Consider the following 24,407-nt stretch of genomic DNA (forward strand, 5'->3'; position numbering starts at 1 on the left):
CCTGAAAAACGGTTTTGAGATACAATGTTACTAAGTTGTCCAGGCTAGCCTTTAACTTTTTATCCTATTCTCTCTGACTCCAAAGTAGGTGACAGGACACTGAACAGGATTTTAGAGAACTTTTAATGATTTTAGATACCGGAGTAGGGTAGCCCATATTTGATAAGAGCCTGAGCTCATGGTGAGTCCAGACAGCAATATATTTGACCAAATCTCATGTGTGTGTTAAAGCCGGCTCACAATGAGAGAAACTGAATAGATAATAAAGTAACACTGTTACCTTCCCCTTTAGAACACTTTTTTTTATTTGTTTGTTTTTTCCCTTTTCCTGGCAGTTTCTTTGTGTAGTCCTGGCCTTCCTGGAACTCTGTAGACCAGGCTGGCCTTGAACTTAGAGATGCATCTGCCTCTCCCTTCCAAGTACTGGCCAAGGGCTTTATTTTTAAGGCCAGAAGTCTTCCAATTTCTGCCTAGTCAATCAGTTGTATTCTAAAAGGCACGTGAGGGTTTTTTTTATGACATACTAAATTAAACAATTTCCATTGAAAACTAGAAGACATCAATGTAATATAAAACATTATCTAGTCATACAAAATTACCTTTTCTTTGTCTCTTGTTCAAGGGATTGTGTTTCTGTAACTGAAAATTGAGACTTACAATGATTCAATCATTTTCCGAATTCCCTGTTTTCCTCACAAATAAACTTTTGGAACAGCCCTTCTTAAGGGATTTTTATTGTGGAGTACTTTCTGTATGTTCCCATTGTCCATCCCTTAAACTTATCCAGTCAACAGCATTGACTGAGGGCTGTGGAGGACTGAGAAATCTTGGAAATTGAAATGTTGCTGGTCACACAATGCTGGCTACTACAGCAAAAAATTAGCACCATGTGAAATTACAAGTTTGTCCCACATAGGCCATGATAGCTCTATGATTGAAATGCATAATTTTACTCTTACTTCTTTAATGAAGGTTTGCAATGATGGAAAAACAGTAGGAAACGTTTTTTTTCAAATGCAAATTACCTTGCAAGAAAGAAATAACAAAGGAAAGAATTGCCACCAAGGGGAAAAATTAAATCTCACAGCACTTCCTTGGGTATAGTGGAGACAAACAATTAGCATGTTAAGGATCATTACGTCCTGTAATAACATGTTGCTTCAAAAAATTCTGTTCTTTCCAGCTTTGGTCCTATCTGTGTGCTGGTTGATGTTGATATTATATGTCACGAACCAACTGTGAAATATTTTTAGCATAATTACAAATCTTAGACTAAAAGGTCTAAATTGTCTATAATTCTTACCTATAGGTTAACTGGTTTAAGTAAGTTCCATATAAGACATGTCCTTTCCATGACATTAAAAGGCTGATTAATCATGAATTAAATCGCAGTTAATTTTCTTATTGTTGTACTAGGAACAGAGAATTTAGCGGTAAATGACAAGGGGAGGGCTTGGTCTTCATGGAGATTATGCTAGAGAGAACATTCTAGACGCGTGCATCTGGAAGGCCATTGATTTTTCTCAGCTCTTGTGTTTGTGGTGTGTTCCAGTTACCTATACTGTATAATAAAGCCCTGTCAAACAGCCATCTTCTGCCTCACAAGTCTATGATTTTGACAGGGGCTGCTCCACTGGGCTGAACTATTCAGGATACCCTCCCTCCCTCCTGCTCTTCTAATAGGTGGGGCCCAGTAAAGTCTTTCCTTTCCCTTCAGAGTTCCTTACGTTTTGGAGTTTCTCCATCGCTTTTCCAGGCCCCTTTCCCTTCAACCAGGCAGTCAGATTCTTTACATTATTGCTAACTTATAGAAAGGAGGAAACTACAAGGTGTCTTAAGGTCTAGCTCCAGTAGCCTCTCTCAGTTCAGATTCAAGGGTAAGAGATCAGATCACATCTAGGTAGGAGTGGGGGCATTTGTATTTAAGGATAGCTTGAGTTTTTGGTGGCCATCCTTAGAGATGATCTATCACGTGCTTCTTCAGAAGTCAGGAGAAATAATATAACACTTTCCCCGAATTTGATTAAGGCTTCACAGTCTTAGCTATTCCAACTGTCAGCTTGTCTGTCACAGAAACAGAGGAACATGACTAACTCCCAAACAGAATGCTCCTTTTTAATCTCTGCTCTATTCCTTTTTTATGACTACATTTAGAAAACAATTTGACTTCTACGATTATAGTGACTTTGCCACAAATTTTCCAAAAAAATAGTATATTGACTGTTTTTAAGTCCTGTTTTAGGTGTTCATGAATACAAGACATCACTGCAACAGATATAGAACCCCAGATGTCTTTAGAAATCCCTCATTTCACTGAGTGGGACACCAAGACCCATACAAGGTCACAGTGACAATGTTAGAAATTATACTCCTTTGTTTTCATTAGAAGTACTGGCATGCTTAGAGAAATTGGTTTATGCTTTTATGGGTATAATTGTTGGATACTTTTATTCTTACTGTTATTAGTAAACGGTTCATTGTCTTGGCTTTTCACTAAAAATTTAAAGACTTATGTTCTCAGATTCATGCCTGTAATTTGTTCCAAATTGTCTATTTTTGACATAGATCCCTGAGTTATGGTGCTATAGGAGTAATTGTTGGACATGAATTTACACATGGATTTGATAATAATGGTAAGTACTAGTTTATTTTACAAGCTGCTGCTTTTATAATGATGTTGATTGGAGTGTGTTAATTGTCATTATTACCTTTTCATAGTGGCATCATCATAAACTGAAGATTATCTCAAGCAATGTGATTGCTGATTGAAAACTTGTCTCATGGTTTGCTGTGATAGCTTGCAATAAATAACTATTCCAGTTGGTGTTTAGGGTCAAATGAAAAAAAGAAAGACTTTGTAGTTTCCATGAAATCACTTTTGCGTTTGGGATGGGATTTCCAGGGCTCCCACAGTGGCTGCAGGAATCTCGCTGTAGCTTTTCTCCTTTGTCATTTGTTTCCTCCTCACAGGCCTATGTTGTTTTCCCTGGAGGTGTGAGCTCTGCCCCTGAGATGATTGTATGTGCGGCTTAATTAAGAAGTTAGCCTTGGGAACTCGGCTGCCTGATTGCTTTGTATAATTTCAAGTGCTTCTTTTCTATTTTTCTTCATATTGGCATATATTCAAAATTAATAACATACACATATGCTCTGTATCCTGATGGTGTTTAAGCAAAAGGGAAAGGCAAGATAATAACAAACAACTAAAAATATCTCCTTTGAGAGTCATCATTTTTAAGGTTTTCTGACATTTATTTCTTTGTGTGTGTTTGTGAGTGTGAGTGTATGTAGGTCACGGGATAACTTGCGGGATTGCTTCTCTGTTTCTCATGTGTTTTGTTTCGTTTTGGTTTTGGTTTTTCGAGACAGAGTTTCTCTGTGTAAAAGTTCTAGCTGTCCTGGAACTTGCCCTTGTAGACTAGGCTGGCCTCAAACACACAGAGATCCACCTATCTCTGCCTCCTGAGTTCTGGGATTAAAGGCCTGTGCCATTACTGCCTGGCTAAGGGAGAAGATTCTTAACTAAGAAACAAAGGCATATGGAGCTCATTAGTCCCAGACTTTACTTCTAAGGTCTCTCCCATGGAATAGAATCTAACGAAGGCAATTCCATCCTGTAAACAATACGTAGCACAATGTGTTGCACATATGAGTATATGTCCAGGAACTGATGGCTGATGTGTTAGTGGATGGAGGACAGTGACACCATTATTTGGGGTAGTGTTAGTAGCAAGCAACCTTACTGAAGAGCTTTGGGTTGGTCCAGTGGATGCTTTTGCTTAGGGTCCTTCCATGTAAGCCTTTTCTTACAAGTTCTCCCTTTGGAGCCTCTTGTGTAGGGGGCTTTCTGTGTAATTAAATTAAAAGTATGCCTTTGATTCTAGCAATAACCTTGGAAATAGAAGAGTTGTACCCAAATCATTGATGGGAAGGCTGTAGATAGCAAGAGACCACAAAGCAAGAAAAACGATTTCCCCTCCCCCAGTTATGTTCTAGAGATTTCTATTCCAGTTCCAAGTTCTCTTTTTAGACCAACATTCCTCATCCAAGCAGGACAGATGGGTCTTCCATCCACACCGATGACTGTGAAATGATTCATAGCAGAGGGTTTATGTGTTTCTTCGCTCCTGGCAACTGAGCGGAAGCAGGTTGCTATAGGGCTGAGTCAGGTTCTGTGGTCCTATGGTTTGGATGACTCACTGGGGCTATTCCTATGGATTATTTGGAATTTCACTGGTAGTGCTACTCCAGTTCCCTCTGCTTTTTGAATACAGGAAACTCATTTTGATTGCCAGAAAATGTTTCAGGTCAGAGGAGATGAAAACAAAGAATCCGAGATTGGATGAGACTGGTGCACGTGTTAAATTGATGAATCTCATTTTGAAAATGCCCTTTGTTCCTTTCAAGGAAAGAACTCGCTCAATTCTGTGCCTCCCTTTCCTGCTTTCTACAATTAGTCCATGACATTGGAGATGACATGGGAGCTGATCTCAGGGACAGCATCCTGTGCTGTCGGGGCTGCTTTGGAAAGTCTGATGAGGTGAAGGAAAGGCAAGAGGATCATTTTGGCTTCTAGAAAGTAACACAGATTTCTTGTAACTTTTCTTTTTGCTAGGTAGAAAATACGATAAAAATGGAAACCTTGATCCTTGGTGGTCTGTGGACTCAGAAGAAAAGTTTAAGGAAAAAACAAAGTGCATGATTAGCCAGTATAGCAACTATTATTGGAAGAAAGCTGGTTTAAATGTGAGTACAGCTGTGGTTGGTGGTGGTGGTGGGGGCACCTTGTGGGCCATTTTTCCTCATTTAGACATTAGCTTGCTTTAGACCATTGGTTCTCCAAGTATGCTTCTGGGATCTACAACATCTGTGTTCCCTGGGAACTTGTTAGAAATGCAAATCTTTGACTCCTGCCTAGACCTACTGAATCTCTAGGGGTGGAGTCTGGTACTCGGGATTCTGTTACAAGCCCTCAGGTGGTTCTAACAGATGGTTGAATTTGGAGAATTGTAGGCCTACCCATTAGTGACATCACAAATGCCCTAGCCCAAACAAACAATAACATTCTTAAAAAATCTCCTACATTTTTAGGTTGAATTAACTGAGATAACGTCTCATTACTTTGAGTCAAAGGGTCTGAGAATTAAATCAAGTTTTTAGTTATAGAAGTTTTAACAAAATAAATATACTTTTGAAATGTTTATTTTGTGGCATGTGTATGTATATAGTTTTCAGTGAAGGCAAAATGCAATTGTATACATACTTTGAGGATGTGAGATTTTGTTCCTTTTGTTTTTGCCTTTTTCTTCATTGCCTTTTCTTTTCTATCTTATCTTCTCTGCCTAAGGTCAGCGTTAGTAGCTCTGATACACTTCCTCCTGCATTCAGGTAAAGATAGATACACACAGGTTTAATTAATTGCTTCTGGTGATGGCCTAAGAATTCCTGGTGTGGATATACCATAACCTAGTCAACTAACCTCTTACCCAGGAATTGAATTTTCAGTTAAAAATGTCTATGCAATAAATACCTTATTGTGTATTACTTTTTCCTTGTAGGACCTATTCCTATTGTCACCAGAATATAATTGAATATTTCTACAAGTGATAGATTAAGGAATGTTATATCCATGAAACCTTACTTTTCTTGTCAATTTATGAGAGCCTTTTAAAATAGCAGGGATGCTGAACTTCTGTTATTCACATTATATGTATCTCCCTGAAGTGTATTACTTATCCTTTAAGGTTTTTTTTTTCTGTAGTATCTTTTGGCACACAAAATCAAAACATTTTCAATATTTCAAAATACGAAATCTCTCTTAAAATTACTTTTTGTCTCTCTGTTCTTGCCTACGAAGATGTCTGCTCTACTCAGATTGTATAGGAAATAGTCTTAGCTACCTTTCTCTTGTTGTGGTAAGATACTACAACCAAGATAACTTACAAAAGAAAGCATTTAATTTGGGTCTTACAGTTTCAGAGTGTTAGAGTCCATGATTATCATGTGGGGAGCATGGCAGCAGCAGGTAAATATGGGGTGGAGAGAGGGGGGAAGGGCGTGAGAGAGAGAAGGAGGAAGAGAGAAAGAGAGAGAGAGAGAGAGAGAGAGAGAGAGAGAGAGAGTAAAGCTATTCAAGCTAACTAGAGGGGCTTTTGAAACCTGAAAGCCCATCCCCCGGTGACGTTCCTCCTACAACAAGGTCACACCTCCTAATCTTTCCAGAACAGCTCCATTAACTGGGACTAAGTATTCAAATATATGAGCACATTCAAACCATCACAGGAGACTCTCATTTTTTCCCAAAAACTTTTGTTTTTATTTTTCTGATATTTTACGTTTAAATGTTCATGAATGTGAAATTTATTTTTCTGTGGAGTTCAATAGGGGAGTTCATATACTGTTAAAGTATAGGTTCGAGTTTAATACTGTATGATTCTAGAGTCATTTTACATGCGTCCATAGCATGCTCTTGTTCTCTTATTTTAAGTTTATTTACGTATATGAATATATTCAAATACATTTATTTAGTTTTGTTCTTCAGCATCTATTTTGTTTGCCCAAAGTGTAATGTAAGTTTGAAATCATGTATCTTTGTCACTAGGACAATGATTATAGAGCAAATCTGTCTCAGTATAAATTCATTCAACCATCAGAAAACAGCTTTAGTCTCTTTCCCATAGAAGGGCTATGTGTCTAGAAGGTGTGTGTGTGTGTGTGTGTGTGTGTGTGTGTGTGTGTTTCCTTTATGGACATAAGTGGTCAGGCTTTATTTTTCAGGTTTTATTTGTAAGAGTAAGTTCCAGTGCCCAAATCGTTCTTTGCAGTGTTTAGGGAAGAACTTAGTTGGGTCACCACAGATGCAGAATGTCAGTAGCTAGTGTGTCTGGAGAGGTCAAACCAGGTCTCATGTACTCCACGGTGATGGTTCAGAGTGTGAGGAGTTAAAAGGGATGGGGCTCTGCCAGAAGCTATAATTTAAATGAAAAGTTTAGAGTGAGAAAAGGAGATCGATTCAAGCATGAGAATATATAAGCATACATAAGAAAAACCCAGACTTGAGAAGGCATGTGCCGCACACCAAAAACTCCAGACGAAGAGGTCTGCTTGGGTTTGAATACCTGACGAATGTGAGCATTTTTTTCCCTTGATCATTCTGTCTTAGACAAATTCATGATAAGCACAACCCAAGAAGGGGTTCCTTAGGTGACAGAGTCATTGAGAAAGTAGTTTTATGAGAAACCTCCCATTGGCTCTGAGGGAAGCTGAGCCTTACTCTTGATACTAAATAGGGTTCTGGAGAATGACTATCATCCCCGAAGTTGTTCAGCGCAGGGGCAAGTAGTTGGGCATCTGCACTAGCACATCAGTCAGTCACTAGGAGATGGGCTGTAGTACTCCCATAGGTTAAGGTTAGCAGTCACAGGGATGGCTGCAGAGTCTTGGTAGAGAAGGGGAACTACTGGATGACCCTGAAATCATATATATATATATACAAGTAATTTTCTATGAATAGCAATTAGAGAAACAGAGGCTATGGATTTGAGAGAGAGCAAAGCAGGAAGGGCTGGAAGGAGGAAAGGCTTATAATGTATCATATTTTAGTTTCAAATATATATACAATCCATAAACTGCTTTGAAAATCAGATGCTTGTTTGTTAATCAAAGGTGTTGACAATAGTCCTTAACTCATTGGAATGTAGAAAATGAATGTAGGTGGAGTCAGAATGGGAACTTTGGGAGACTAAAGCAAGGAATGGTGGGGGTTCTGGGTGATAACATAGACTCTTGCTTTCTTAAGATGTATTTTTATTTGTTAACATCACTTGATATGTCAAAAGTTGGTCTAACTTAAATTAAGTCAGTAGGATCCATAGCTTGGGAGTTGTATGTTAGTTTCCTGCTGCTGATGGAGCAAATTACTTTGAATTTAGTTGCTTAAAACAATACAATTTTATTCTCATACTATTCTCTAAGTCAGAAGTGTGACACAAGTCTCAGTGACCTAAAAGATAGGTGTTGGCATGGATGTCTTCCTTTGTAGAGGGTAATAGGGAAGAGTCTGTCTCCTGCATTTTCGAAGTTTTTGAGGCTATCTACTTTTCTTGGCTCATGACCCCTTCCTCCTTCAAAGCCAGCAATGACTGGTGTACCACTCTGGTATTCTCTTGTCTTCCTTTTCCTTTTGTAATTACATTGAGCTTATCTGGACAAACCAGAATAAGTCACTAAGGCAGTCTCTCTCTCTCTCTCTCTCTCTCTCTCTCTCTCTCTCTCTCTCTCAATATCCTTGACTTAATCACATCTTAAAAGTCACTTTTTGTCATTGTAGGGTAACTTATTCCTGAAGGTTTGGGGATTTTAACGTAGATGTCTTTAAGAAGCCACTATTCTGCCTACTATTATTCTGCGTGCTATATGGGGGTTAGCAAAGCCTTAAGCTAGGTAGGAAATACTAAACTGTCCTTGTAGCAAGAAAAAAAGGAAACACAGACTGTGTTTGTTAGTGGGCTTGACTGTGATCTAATAAAAGATGATTTATAGACATTGATATTTGAATTTTACATCATTTTTATGTGCATAAGATATTGTTCTTTTGATTTTCTTTCAATCACTGACAAGGATAAAATCTAGACTAGATAAAAGCAAATGGAAGGTTGACTTTGGCTTGTAGGATGTATAAACGTTGACTTTCTATCCTAGATCATTTATGGTTTTAAGAAACAGTTGAGAAGAATGTCTCCCCATGCTTGACTGGGTGTTACACATATTTCAAACCTTGACCTTGTAGTCTGTACCACTTCTACTTGATTTTTCTGTTCCCTAAGAGAACAACTTTCATTTTAATGTTTTGTAGAAATAGCTGAAGGTAGAATGATAACGGTTGGTGCTGAAATCTTGTTTCTGTGTGAATGGTGATTTTTTTAGAGACACAGGGACAATGAGAAAGACTCAAATTATGTGAGTTAATCAGAGAAGTCATCTGAATATTGAAATTTCTATTTTTCTATTAAACCAGAGCCACTGAGAATATTGTTAGCATTTTGGGCTGGAGGGATGGCTCAACCGTTAAAAGCTAGGCTCACAACCAAAAACATTTTATTCGAGCTGACTCAAGTGGCAAGAATAAAGAGGAGGCTGAGAAAATAATGCAGAGAGTAATAAGATAAAAACATCTACATTCAGAAGACCCCTGCTGGGGTTAGTTTGCCATGTCACAACATATCATGTCTACTTCTGATTCACTGAATGTCATTTTCTCTTTAAAATATGACCGGTTTGGATCCTATAATATTTACATACCTTTTGCTGAATGTTAGTTGACTGTGGAACACTTTCTGTTTTCCTTTTTTCTAGGTAAAGGGGAAGAGGACCTTGGGAGAAAATATTGCTGATAACGGAGGTCTGCGGGAGGCCTTCAGGGTACACACCATTACATTTACTGAGCTTTAAAAATCACGTGTGGAAGCACACATAGGTGCACTTCAGTGCATAGTACCTACATGGTGTTGAGAAGTACGGTGTTTTGGACTCTCTAAAACCCATTTGTATTTCTACATGAACTCTGTTATACTTGATAAATAGATAAATAGAGCTGCATTTTTTTCTTTTGGAGTATTGAGTCATCCTAAATAATCATGGTTGTTAAGAGTTGTAAATTTACAATGTGGTTTACTGATAGTATACTCAGAATCATATTAAAGAATGCCATAGGACTCTCCTTGGGGCTAAGTTCATGTAAATTGTCTTGAAGTAAAGCTTTCTCTCTATCCTTCCTTATTTTATCATAAAGCCTCAAACTTTTAAGTTATGGCTAAAGCTATTTATTCATTCTCATACATTGGGCCAGTGAGAGTCCGTAGAAGTGTTTGCATCATATCCCAGTATGTGGTTAAGAAATAAACAATGATAACATGGAAAGACTTGCATAAAACTGAATATACTTACTTTACAGACCAGGCTATAATCCTAAAGCATTATCTTTTCTATATTTTACTGAAGATGAATTTTATTTTATTAAATAATGGTTTAAAAAAGATATGTTTTCTTGATGAGAACATTTAAATAGAATAGTAGATTGACACCACTCCAATTTATTGCTAAAGCAGTCGTGCATGGTGGTAAATTTGTTTGTCCCTCCTTGGAATGAGAAGGGCACCTTTAAAATAGCAACTTAATATCTGACCACTATGGCCCAGTTACTTTGCTATGTATAGGGTATAAGGCGCCCCATTGTTGAGTTGCTTTTGATTTTGAATCCGAGTGTCACTCTGTAGTCCAGGCTGATCTCAAGCTCCTGGCAATGCTCCTGCCACAATCTCCCAAATGCTGGGTACAGATGTGTACCACCATGCTCTGGTAGCACAGGTGAAATGGCACTGAGTTGTATTTCCAGGTTTGTTTTCTTAAAGAAAAACCCAAAAGTGAATTTTCTACATGGCGAGGACATGTATTTAGTACTTTTGTGCTGAATGGTGAAGAGGGAAGAGCTGCCATTGATGAGACTCACCTGCTCTGCTTCCATCACCAGGCTTACAGGAAATGGGTAAATGACAAACGGCAGGGGGTTGAAGAGCCTCTCCTACCAGGCATCACATTCACCAACAACCAGCTGTTCTTCTTGAGCTATGCTCATGTGAGTAAACCGAGGGAAGGGCGTAAAAGACGAACTGGATGCTGTTAACTTATGCCCTCAACTCAAAGGTGTGGAAGAAAAGTTCCCAGTGATAACTGACAAAAGCCATTTAATCTTGCGCCAGTACTGGGTCAGCTATAAAAATAGTACCAAAGAAGCACACCCTAGTTAGAATGGGCAAACTGGGCCAAATTAAGACCTGCTGTTTGCTTTTATTTATAAATCACGCTTTGATTGGAAAAAGGCTACACTCTGTCGTTTACATGTGGTCCGTGGTTACTTTGTGTTACAGTAGCAGAGTTGAGTTGTTGAAAAAGGGACCTTATGGTTTTTAAAAGTTCAAGTACTTATCTCTCTCTTTTCAGAAGAATTTTGATCAGCTCTGATCTAGACGACAAGATACAAGGGTCCATCTGTTCGTACTGCTTACATTCTAGTCTCTAGTAACTCTTGTAAATGAAAGTAATAGAGAGAGCTGCTGCGATTAAAATGTCTATGATGTTTTCAAATACAACATTTTTGTCAAATTGAAGCAATTCGGGGGAAAAAGAGTAATCCTAATTTTTTTTTTTTAAATCACCATTGAGGAATTTCTCTTCGAGTCCCTCCTTCTTACAGAAAAAAGAGATTTTTTACTCTTTTCTACATTGGATTACATCTGTTTATATGGAATATGTTATTTTCTACCCTTGAAAAGTACTCGAGAACAGTAACAACCATAATGTATTTCCAGGAATCTCTTAAATGACTTATGAAGCATCATCAATACTATATAATAATGTAAGCAAAGTATAAAAGAGAAAATAACCTAAGAGATGAGGCAAAATTGAATGTGAAAAATAAGCTCACATGGGCTAACTTCTGAGAAATTTAAGAAACTGCATTACAAGAAGATCTTTAAAAACATTCATAAATATTGCGAGAGACTATTTGTCCTTATCAAAATAACAGTAACCCATTAGCTTTCCTGCCCTCTCTATGCCTGTAGAAGCCATGACCTGCTAATTTGTTTCTCATACTTTTTTAAAATGCATTTTTATACTTCTGGTTCTTTCAATGTCCATTTCTATTTATTTAGTAGCTGTATGTGTGTATGGAGGCCGGAAGTTGATGTTGAATGTCTTTTTTTGGTTGCTTTTCACATTTATTTTTTTAATACATGTTTCTTTCACTAAACACAAAATTGATCAATTTGGCTATGCTGTTTGGCCAATGAGCTCCACCTTTCACTACCACCTCTCCCATTCCATTTTCCAAGCTCTGGGGTTACAGGCACATGCCATTATGCCCAGCATTTTTGCATAGGTTTTAGGGCTCTGAACACAGGTCCTTATGCTTGTACTAGACACATTACAGATTGAGTCATCTACTCAGCCCCAATTGACTCTTAATGTTGCAAATTAAATTGGTCTTAAGAATATTAAAATTAATGACAAGTTTTCCTAAACTTTTATCAGGAAATGGAATATATAGTTTCTCATATTTACTGATTAGAACAAAGCACATAGTCATAACTAACTTCAAAGGATGTAGAGACATGTATTCTTATCTCAAGTCCAGACCAGGATGAGGCAAGCAAGACATTCAGGGACATCTATAATCAGTATACCTCCTGATTATGCTAAACCATGGTATTGTTCACTTAGTTTATTCATTAAAATGTATATGATTAAATTTGATAAAAAGTTATTTAAAACATTAAATTAATAAGTTGAATACATTGTTCAATTCCAGGGCACATTTGATTCTCTTGCTTTAAATCATTTGCCTGGAAACCTTCTTAATTTACTCAAATTGTGGAATTCACATTGATAAATTCCTTCTGTTCTGGGGATTTGAATAATAGATGTTACTGTTGCTTAAAGTTTTAGCTGATGCACTAAAAATGCTTGCTATCAATTAATTCCAGAATTATTCTTCAGCTCAAGTTGGATGAGTTAAGAAAGGAAGAAAGGTATGATTGAAGTAGAAGTATATTTACAGGGGTGTCTTTATCTTTTAGGTGAGGTGCAATCCCTACAGACCAGAAGCTGCCAGAGAACAAGTCCAAATTGGTGCTCACAGTCCTCCACAATTTCGGTAAATGCGCAAATGGGGGACAGCAGGTTTTAATGGTCTCTCCCCATTCTGTGCTTCCCAATCATACCAGTGTGCTGCCAGATGGGAGTTATGAACAAAAGTCCACACAATAAAATAAATACATCATCTTCATTGTGTAGATAATGGAATCTAGCCAAAGAAACTAAGCATCTCTTGTTTCCTTAGAAGTAAGCTGGTCTTCTCAGTGTCTTTTCAACTAAATTTCTGCTTAGTGTTACATCAAGTGAAGTTTCTATTTTTTTTATTGATTTTTATTGAGCTCTACATTTTTCTCTGCTTCCCTCCCTGCCTCTCCCTTCCAAGTGAAGTTGTGTAATGAGGTTTCATCATTGTGATGCCTCAGAAGTAATTGCAGTCCAAATCAGTTTTAATATTAAGATTCAGATATCGAATTAGAATTGCATGGGGTCAGAGGGATGATTTGGTGGCTAAGAGCATTGCTGTTCTTGAAGATGATTCAGGTTCAATTTCCAGCATCGACATGATGGCTCATAACAACCTGGAAACCAAACACCAGGAGATCTGAATTCTTCTTCCTGTCTCCAAGGCCTGTAAGCATGCACATTGTACACATACACATGATCATATATATATATATATATATATATATATATATATATATATGTTTATGTAATTTGCCTTTGGAGGTTAATAATCCATAGGTGCCATGAGGTCACTGCTCAATAACAGGAGTATTGAATTGATCCAACCATCTATTTTAGCAGGGAGGTTTGGGCAAAAAATAAATTCAGAATGGATTTCATTATCTAGTGAACTAGTCTGCTTACAACTTCTAGAATTCTGGTTTACTCTGGTCTGTTTTCTCTTTAAAAGTATTCTCTGTGATAGCTCTTGTTTTTCCCCTTACCCTGTAAATTATCAAACATAAACAAATATGCCCTCATTCTCAACACAAAGGAAGATATATGTGGTAATCTTAAGCAATTATAATTCATATCTAAGGCCAGAGACATTGCATTTTGTTTTTCATCTTGTATTACCCTTTGAAGCAATTGCTTATATACAAAAAGAAAAAGATTAACAACTGTAATTTCAGAATGTATAAATTATTAAGTAAAAACAAAATTAAGGTTGATATTACTTATCCTTGACTAGGTTCTATGGCTTGAGAGAAAATTTCATACAGTAGAGGATAGTTAATTATATAAAGAAATCCAAGAAACCATGCTAATTTATAGTTACTCTGCTTAGAACACATTATACCTGAATATCTTTATGTTTAATATTTAAATGATCCATTAGCATATCATAAGAAAGTAATCTAGGATTTCCTCTGTATTTTAAAATCGTATTCCTAAAACCTTGCTTTAGAAATGCTCGAAATCGACTATAAATTACCCACTAGCATAAAAATCTAATCACTGTGTTGGAACTTCTCCCCCACTGGGCTGAACTGTCACGCAGGCTGACAGTTTCTAATGGACTAAAATGTGCTTCCACTGAAAAATGCAGCAGAGGAAACCACACAGTAGATTAATTGCTCACCAGCTAAGTTTTAGAAACAACTTTTATTTTACTAGCTAGTTGCCTGAAATGTTGGAGTTTTGCTAATAATTTCCAGAGTGCACTTCCTGATTATCAGCTATAGTCTATCTTTCACACCTGCCTAAGGTGACTCATTCCGTGATTTAGGAATCTTTATCCATACACCCCAGCTAAGCCGGAGACGTTATGGGGATTTGCTGGATACAGGCCATTGCATTCATTCAGATGCCCTGAGGTAATCATGCCATTATGGAAGAAATAAAATGCTGAGTTAAATTTTAGTAAACCCTTTAAATATTCAGCTGAGTAAGAAATGGATGAGAGGGAGGTTTTGAGCTGACTTGTTACTGATATCTGCAGTCAGTGTAGATTTTGAATGCAGAGAAAAAAATCATACAATGGAAATAGCATTTCCAAAAGACAGTTACAACCAAAGGGCCGAGGAGGAATCAGCGGTCCTCATTGCAGTCAGGAACTTGCGCGTGTACACCAGATTCTGGAGCTAAAAGCCAGGTCAGAATGATTCTTCTGTAACAGCTAGATCCTATCTGTTAGTTGATTCTTAGCCAAATTCTAGGTAGTGTGAATCTCCAAATGAGTGTTTTTGTACATTAAATGCATTGTTAAAAACTAATTGGAAATGCAGCAAGATGGATGGCTTTCATAATATTTTACGGAGAGGGAAAGTGCTAAAGACAGAGCTGTAGGCAGTGGACTTTCCATTCATATGGAGTTCAAACACAGCTAGTGCTGTAGTTTTGAAGAAGTCTTGGCAAGAGAGACAAAGAAACTGGAGTGCTTGAGATACCTTTCCTCGATCCCAAATTGGTAATGACAGACACATCTGGATAAAATAGTGGTTTCTATGTTTATGATTTGTGCCCTTTGTACCAGATATTTAAGTTTTAGAAACTAATCTCATTTTACTAACCAGTTGACTGAAATATTTTTTTTTTGCAAATAATTTACAGAGTACACTTACTATCAGTTATATTCTATCCTTAACACTTGGCCAAAAGTAATTTTTTTCAAAAGCTAGAAAACAAAGTCTTGGAGATGATCTAGTTGTGTAGGAGTTTTAAGACTTAGAAGCGTACGAGGAATTCTGGCCATGCTTTGAGGAAATGTTGGTTTTCATTCTCGATGATATTAATTTCTTTTCTTAATTAGCTGAGCTTTAGCTGTCTTCCTTGTAAATGGATTAAATGCATGCAAAGATCCTTTTGAAGCAATGGACTGGCTGTTTTATCCAGAACCTGTGGATGTGTATGAATTGAATAACAACGTACTTTTGTCATCTCTTATTTTCAGGGTCAATGGTGCTGTTAGCAACTTTGAGGAATTTCAGAAAGCTTTTAACTGTCCTCCGAATTCCAGTATGAACAGAGGCCTGAATTCCTGTCGACTCTGGTAGCTGGGAGTGCTGGTTCCTACCATTCTGCCAGAGCTGAGGGATGCCAGTAGAGATGGCAACGACGGACTCAGCACCTACTGCCTTTTGCCTTTATTTCTTTGAGAACTTTTATTTTTAATGCATTTTTAGTATTTGGGTAGTTGACTTGCTTGGATCTAAACAGTATCTGTTCAAAGTCCTTGGGCTTATAAAAGAAATCAAGAGCTGAACCAAATATATTTCATGAGAAAGGCAAACCAATGAAAACAAATGTCAAAACTATTTGGTTAAACTGGCATCCCTATTATCTGTTTTGGTTAGCCACAGGTCGGTGGCACAGAATTCCAATCCACAGCTTTGCAGGTGACCTGAGTTGAGTATATCCATTGAAAGGACCAGTCTCTGGAAACTGTTACCCTCAATGTGTATCTCCTAATTTTGAACCGAGCAGACATCGAGAAAAGAATTTTCTGTTTCCATGTCAAGAACATATGGCTTTCATTTCCCTTTAGCACAACTATATAAACACCACATTGAGGAGGGAGTAAAGGCTCTTCCATCTCAGCCCACTTAATGTTACATCCCTGGAAAAGAAAATCCCTTTCAAAAACTTCTGGAATTAAGGCACTTTAGTCTATATGAATCCAATTAAAAAAATCCTGCCTAGATCTAAGGTGCACAAATTTACTCTTTAAGTGTTATGAAGGGTTTATCTTTAAAAAAGCAGTGCTGTATTTTGATCCTTAGAGCATTATTTTTTAAATGAGCATCTTTAGTGTTGGTTAATGTAATATTAGTATGTATGTATGTAGGATGAAATTGTTATCACATTTAAGAAAGTGTGTAGGATAAAATTGTAATGGCATTCAAGTGGCTACTTGGTATTTCTTGTTTAGTTTTAGTTTTATTTAGGATAGGCATTTCCCTACCCCCGTCACATTAACCATTGTGCATGGGGTGCTGGGTTAAGTGGGCCAATAGAAAACTTTCTAAAGCAAAATGACAAATTCAGATGAACCACAGGAGGTCATTTTGTATCCTTGTGACTTGTTACCCTTTTGCAAAAAAAAAAAAAAGTAAGTGTGAGCCATGTCCTTTTGTAACCATGGGAACTTCTGAAGGGAGGAAAATGGAAGGGCACCATCATGAGGAAAACAATTACACTGCATTAGTCTGAAGAGAGTGATTTTCCCCTTGACTTCCTCCTCTCTGAGTGGATACACTTCTGAAGGGCAGCAGCCTTTTCCTCCCCTTAACCATGGTTTAATGTGACCTTGGTTAGTATTTCTAAAAGCAAACAGTATTATTTCAGGTGTTGGGAATATATGTGCCTTTCTCCGGTGTAAGCATTTTGATTTGATAATCCTCATTTTATTCCTGTACTCGGGCACTTCAGAATAGCTGGTTTGTCATGCTTATATAAATAGTGCATTCCTTGTAGATGTCCTTTTTTAAAAAAATTCCAAAGAAACATTCCTGCAGGTCAGAGAGAGTATTTGATAAAACTATAGCATTATGACTTTTGAAATGGTATTGGTGTTTGTGATTAGTTGGGGCTCTCCAAGTTTCTGGATGGCAGAACTAGTGACTAATTCGGTACAACTTCGCTTATGAAGACAAACAGAATCACTCCTAGTAGCCACACACATTTTCTACACGAACTAGCTTTCCAACTGGTTCTGTCTGACCCTCCAATTTACAGTATTGTTCTTCTCCTGTGCGACTGATTTTGTAAAGAAATAGACACCAATTAAGTGGTAGAGAGAAGGTCAGACATACCTGGAGGGATGGAAGAAAAGCCGGGTAGCTGGCCTAAGGAAAACAAGACAGGGTTTTGGTAATCCTTGCTAAACATGGCCACCGGAGGAGAGCCACAAAATCTTCAAAACTAATTATGGGAAATCAAATGGAAATTAAATATTGGCTCTCAGGCTAGGGCTGCAACAACAAACACACTGTTCTGACTCACATAGCAGCTGTTCTGCAAGTGGACTATTAACCGGGCATGTACGAGGTTTTATTTTTTTATGTGTGGGAGATTCTCTTGTGTGAGTCAAGGATTTTGTATATTTAAAGCTGCTGAAGCTGTCTTGTTTGGCCTTGCTGCCATTGTCTAAAGTTTGGTGAGCGTTTCAGCACGTGTTCAGCATAGGCCTCCTATTTCCACCCCCCTTTAGGAGATGGATTCGGATACGGCTGATGCAAGCTCAGAACTCAGAATTCATCCCCAAGCGTATTTAGTGCCTTACCTCAATGAAGCTCACAGCACATCCCATAACTTTTCTCTTATTTAGCCCTGGAGCAGTGCTAAGAAGACACTAAGAAACATGGCTTTCCAGACGGATGGTGCTCATGCCAGAGAAATGGGAAGGCTTAAAATTGCTTGTCAAATATTTCAGAGCCTCGAAAGATAATTAATCTCCGTGTTTTGGGCTTCTGACCTTTGGATTAACTTGCATCTCTTAGATTATCATCTTTCTTAATATGTTTATTCAGCCTGTATTACTAAAGTAACTTAGTATTTGGTAGCCACCATTTTTGATATTTTGAACATAATGTCTCGATGCATCTTAAATTCTGAAAGAGTATATGGCTGTTTCACAGAATAACACCCTGGTCAGCAGTGGCTCTACCCTACTGTTTTGAAGAAAGATGTTCTTGGATTGCGCATTTAAAGAACAAATCTATGGGGTCACTAGAAAACTAGTAGATGTGATTTTTTCCCCTTGTGAAACAATGAGAATCATCATTGTAAGGACAATAAAACATTGGTTAAAGGATTTCTGTTGCTCTCCTTTTTGTGAACAATTACAATCTATTCAGGTCTGATTTAAAGATACTTGCCAGAAAACTATGTCAACCACTACAACAATCTGAATTTCTTGCTTTGGGAGTGTAGGACTTGAACGCAGTGACTTTCTCTGTAGACAATGAGAGATGGTCATTATATACCTTCTAGAATACAAGTCAACAGGTGTAGTTTATTTCCTTTGCAATAATATTCCTGTAGAGGGAAAGAGAGACCTCCGAAGTGGGGCTGGTCTCACAAAAGTGACAATGCACAAGATCATTGCTAGCAGAGCAAAGAATCTCTATGTGTTGTCAGTGTGCTTTAGTAATACAGGCAATTTGTAGCCATTCATCCAGCACATGGGAACTGAGCATCCATTCTACTGAAATCCCCAAGCCAGCTATACTCAGGTGGATAATATGCAGTTTCTGGCTTCAATGGGCTGCCTGGTTTAACAGGGCTATGGACATTGTTAACTGTACTGTTGAATAGCATCTGATGATGTGTAAGTACCTTGGGGTATGGTTTGGGACACAGGTAAAAAAATTTTCAGCCAGCTCTCCTATGGTGTACATTATCAGTTCACCCTCTGTCAAGATTCTAGCAAAGTCCTTTGACAAGAAGCCCTAACTCACCTTCTGTGTACTTTGGTTCCTAATTGGCTATGGCTCTCTAGATACATACCTTCCTGCATGTGAGGCTTATTCGTCCAGCCCACTTCCAGTGAACTGTAATTTCCTGGTGCCCTGAGACAATAAGATGGACAGGAATCGAAAAGGTTGGCCACTTCTGAATTCAAGCAAATCTATAGGTATACTATACAATTCACGCTAACTTCTCAATGGAGCCTGCTGGGATTTGGCTGATAATGCAAATAGAGGATCCCGTTAATTATCTTAAATAAATTCCTAGCATTTATATGGTCAAGTTCTGCTCTTGAGGTCCTGAGTCAATCTACTGTGTCATGACGTCATGCATGGGATATAGAAGTGAGAGGCTCTAGACTTAATGGCTAACAAGTGTCTAGTTGTAGCCTGGTGGCCTTCTGTTGGGGTGTTCATTTAAGGATGAGTTTCTAGTTCATGGACTGATCCACAAAATGAGACGGGGGAGGGGGAGAAAGGGAGGGAGAGGGTTTATGTAAGTATGCATGTATATAAACTCATGGTTTGAAGGAAATATGACTATAAATGAGAGAGTTTATCACAGAATGATTTCTAGGTTGTGGTTTAAGAGAGACATTTCCTCTGCAGACAGAGGAAAGAGACACAGAATCTTCCTTACCATGGTTTATGTAACTTAGATTTCAAGAGACTCAAGAGGTACTGAATTTCTTTAGATTTTCAGGTATGTATCTAAGTAGCCCTCATCAAAATCTGAAGGAGGCTGATGTGTTTAGTTAGGCTAAGGATATTTTTGCATGCCTTTCCAGTTTACCTGATTTCTCTAGTGATTAAGGCCACATTAGTTATAGAAACAGACAGTCTTAAAGGCTTAGCCCAACTTAAGTTATATTGTTTTCATTACATGCATAATGGAGATTAATGATTATTGAACTTTCCTCCCCCAGTTGGCAACCCAGGCTCCTTCAATACAGTGATTGTACAATGTTCAAGACCCAATTCGATACATGCTCATAAACAAGAGGCTGATGGGAAGGAAATGGCCATGGAGAATGGAAGATTAGTTCTGGTCCCGGGGCATGGTTTACATTACTTCTGTTTCTGTTCTATTGGCTAAAACTCAGTCATGTGGCTGAAGTCAATCTTTGGGGCAGATGCATCATATAGTGTAGTGCGGCCGGCTGTGTGCCCAGTACGAAGAGCCAGGGGGTTGGTTGGCCTCTCTGCTGCTGTTGGGTGCCTTTGGAAGTGAAATTTAGGACAGTAACTTTGCACTCTTCTGAGTTTAGAAGATTGCTTTTGAACACAGCACAATGAAAACTGCAAATGCTATTAGTAGCCTGCAGTTTCTTCTGTAGGAGTCTTTTTAATTAACAGCTTAATTGGATAATTTAATCCCCTTTAGAATTGGAGATATGAAAAGGAAAATGAGATACTCCCTGGGATCTGACAATGCCCTGCCTTACTAACATACCAAAGTGAGTTGGGAGCTGAGCACCACAGAAGCATCCCAGTAACTTCTGATCAGAGAGAGAAAGCCTGATCTATAATTGTAATCATTTCTAAATGCTTTAGATACATGTTTAATTTGAATGTGTACTTTGTTTTGTTAATTGGATCAATTAAGAAGGTAACTGAATAGAAGAATCTGGCTGAGCCACAGGTTTACAGCTACGTTGTAAGCTTTTAGGCTATATTCTATTGAGAAAGGAAAATACCTACTAGGATGTAAAATATTGCTGAAGAATACAGTATTTTCTATTATTTTAAGAAAACTTATATAAAATAATTTTCATTTATTTATTATGAGATGAAAAATGCTACTCAGATCATTTTTATTTTATGATTTGCCCCCTGAATGTGTCTTAGAAAGGAAGGTGATTGTTCATGTATAGGCCACAAATGTTGTTTTCTAATCAATTCTGAATTGAGATTCTGTTTTCACAGAGAAAGAACCAAATAGGTAAAAAGCCCCTATTTGGTGGCCAGAGACGTATGTCACTTGGTAGAATGCTTGCTAGCATGCATGAAGTTCAGTCCCCAGCATTGCATGAATTGGGTGTGGTAGTGAATGCCTATAATCCAAGTGCTCAGGAGGTGGAGACAGGGATCAGAAATTAAACGTTACCATTGGCTACATAGTGAGTTTAAGGACAACATAGGCCATGGTTCTAAACCTGTGGGTTGTAACCCTTTTGGAGAGGGTCAACTGACTCTTTCATAGGGCTTGCCCAAGACCATCAGAAAACACAGATATTTACATTATGATTCATAACCATAGCAAAGTTATAGTTATGAAGTAGCAAAGAAAATAATCTTATGGTTGGGGGTCACCACAACATGAGGAGCTGTATTAAAGAGTCACAACATTAGGAAGGTTGAGAACCACTGCTTAGGCGATATGAAACACTGAGAAAAGAATTCATAATTAAAGTTATCTAAAATATTGCATACCATGTGCACTGCAATTTGACTGAAGTGAATGTCCTAAGAAAAGCATCGCTTATCACATAGCAACCTTATTGTGTTAATGTCCAAACTGTTTTGGAGGCAAATGGAATCAGGAGATAAGAGACAGCTATGAAATCCCCATGGCATCTAAGGTATAGCACAACTATCCCAGAGCGTACTTATCCCCAAATTGAACACATTTTCAATAGGCATTTGTTAATGATTTTTGCCTAGTAATCATAATGAAGATCGCATCTGTTTGTCGACTCATTATGTCCAAGGTTCTCTGCTAGTTCCTGAATTATAGCCAATCTTCACGTCAATCATGTAGATAGTTAATATTCTCACTACACAGGTGAAGGATAGCTCTGGGACTTGCTAAGACCATGTCAGCAACTGGAGGAGCTAGAAATAGTTTTGTCTGATTTCAGAACCTATTGGACATTGGGGGATGTTCACAAACATGATTGTGTGACTTATTGAAGATTATAGGTAGTAATATTCTGTTAGAAAATAATGGAATCGGTTTCTAGGAATTTATATTTGATGGCAGTTTTCACCTTGAGTCCTATAAAAAATGAATTTAGAAGGTGCTCCACACTGATATTACCTGCTACTGTTTATTGAGATTTATTATTAGATTTAAACTATGCGCCTTAATTATATTATATTATGTAATAATTACAACAACTTAGTTACCCATTTCCACCCACGTTTTACAGGTAAGGAAGTACTTGGTGAGGTTAATGACATGCTTATCCGCTTTTAGCTGGCAAGGAGCAATTCTGGGCTTGAATTCATTTTGGCCCAATTGCTGCCCTGAATATATATAAGATTTCCCAGTTGGGGTATCCCCTCAATGAAGGGAAAAGTATTGACCCCCAAGACCAAGTTCTCAGCACAAAGGAGATTTGTTTATCCCAGAAGGAGAGATGGCAGGAAATAAGAGTCAAAGACAGGAGATAGCGGATGAGGGAGAAGGGGAAGGGAACAAGGGAGAGGAGAAAACAGGTATTAGTCCCGGAGGAGGACAAAGGACAGCTTCTGGATAGAGAGGAGATAGACGTGGAAATGGCAGTTTATAAAGGTAGAAAAGGAAACACCGAGTTAGGATGAGGTGTTTGATTTTAATTGGAAATCTTAATTCGGAGAGCAAATTGCTGGACTTTGGTAGTCAGCCTCAGGAGAAGGAAGTGGCCAAATAAGTGAATAGACCTTAGTGGTTAGCTTTAGGAATTGGAATCTAATGGTTTTTAGCAGGGCAGAGGGACTGGGGAGAAAGGCAAGGCCTGCCAGAGCCACGTTCTCAAGTGGGCTAGAGTCCCTTCGCTATCAGTGCAGTTCCTAGGCTTCCTCAGAACTACCTGTGTCCAGTGCTGTGATTACCTTCAACCGGGTCTCACACACTCATGTTGTCTCCAGGTCATTTTATCCAGAGAACTAAACCTTTGCAATGCTGCCTGAGGGTATTCGAGGGTCTTTAAGGCTATAACCTTGTTTTTAACCCTACCAAACATTCTGATAATGATTGTTAACTAAAGTTTCCAGATTCCAAGGCCTTCTGGTGTTTACAGTTTTCTCCTAGTAGGGATGCCATTCTTTGTCCATTTGAGGCCTACACTTTCTTCTAAAAATTTTCTCTCTCTTCATATATATATTTTCTCCACAACCACACCCCACGCAAATACATAGTCATTTTGTGGGAAGAAGAGTAGATCCTCATCTGTCCCTTACATTTCAATGCAAGTTTACAGTTTTTGAAAAAATTGATCCTAAAGGAAACATTCTATCCTGAATGATTGCTTTTATCCAACCCCATCTCTTAGAGTTTAAAGATTCTTTTAAATCGCTGAATATTGTATTATATATGGATATATGGATGCTGACATATATTTAGTTATTTTAGTAAACACATGAATAAACATTTTTTTGGTTACTTCTCCTGAAGACATATAACAGCCTGTGGAGAATCTACTTTAGATGAAAGGATTGTCTCTGTCTACCTTCCAAAGCTGCATGGGGTACTGTAGGGAAGGTTGAAGGAGATTTCTCATGGATGCTCTAGAGAAATTCTTACTTCTCAACAAAGGCCAAGCTCAGTCCTCAGAGCCTGCATCCACAGACTCTGGTGCAGACTGAGTTTGAGTTAATGCACAGAGCTTGTTGGGATGAGATCAATCAAATGTCTTTTTAAGTGCAAATACTTCTCTAAAAGTGGATACTCAGTGTGTCGATTTTACCGTAATCACTGAAAAACGTTCTTTGGCATTCAGCAATATTATAATTATTCCGCAAACCATACTGCTAATAAAATCAGTCCCCTCAACCTGGACCACTGGTGATGGGTATGAAGGCATGTGCTTTAAGAATAAGGGGAAATATCCATCATTTACTGTCTGCTCACAACCGATGAGTCATTGCGCCAGTTGCTTTATTTCATTTTGATTGATCCAAGACTCTGGAGACTGTAAGTCCCAACCTCACAAACAAAATTATTATAATGACATTGCCATTTCCTTACCTGAAAACTCTTCAGTGTTCTTTTCTTTCAATTTACAATAAAACTCGATTTCTCACGACCTGGAGGCCCATGAGCCTGGCTCTCTCTCCTCTTCAGGCATCGCTTCTCCATCGCCTTTCTTCCAACTCCACTGGGCTTGTTCTGCCTCTCTAACATTATGAAGCCTTCTTCTCCCTTCTTAGTCTCAGATTTTGTTGTTTTACCTAAAAATTTTCTTTTATATGACTTTATTACTTCCAAGATTCGTCACTATAAAGTTTGTCACATTACTTGGTTTGTACATCCCTGGATCGAACCACAATTGGTAATTCTACTTTTTACTTCTCTACCCCCCCCCCTTTTTTTTTGTTTTTCGGGACAAGGTTTCTCTGTAGCTTTAGAGCTTGTCC

General features: G+C 38.1%; 1 protein-coding gene across 1 annotated transcript in view; it reads left to right on the forward strand.

Annotated features, from left to right (window-relative positions):
* The window catches only part of Phex (phosphate regulating endopeptidase homolog X-linked), a 214,012-nt gene extending 198,359 nt beyond the window's left edge, over positions 1-15,653 (forward strand). The window contains exons 17-22 of the mRNA XM_041642476.1: positions 2,566-2,633; positions 4,616-4,746; positions 9,355-9,420; positions 10,529-10,633; positions 12,636-12,712; positions 15,551-15,653. Of these exons, the coding sequence (XP_041498410.1) occupies positions 2,566-2,633; positions 4,616-4,746; positions 9,355-9,420; positions 10,529-10,633; positions 12,636-12,712; positions 15,551-15,653 (550 nt within the window). The remainder of the gene's footprint in view (positions 1-2,565; positions 2,634-4,615; positions 4,747-9,354; positions 9,421-10,528; positions 10,634-12,635; positions 12,713-15,550) is intronic.
* The last annotated feature ends 8,754 nt before the right edge of the window (positions 15,654-24,407 follow it).

Source organism: Microtus oregoni, unplaced genomic scaffold (genome assembly GCF_018167655.1).
Source record: "Microtus oregoni isolate MIOR12 unplaced genomic scaffold, Mior012 000074F_ref0000038, whole genome shotgun sequence".
NCBI lineage: Eukaryota > Metazoa > Chordata > Mammalia > Rodentia > Cricetidae > Microtus > Microtus oregoni.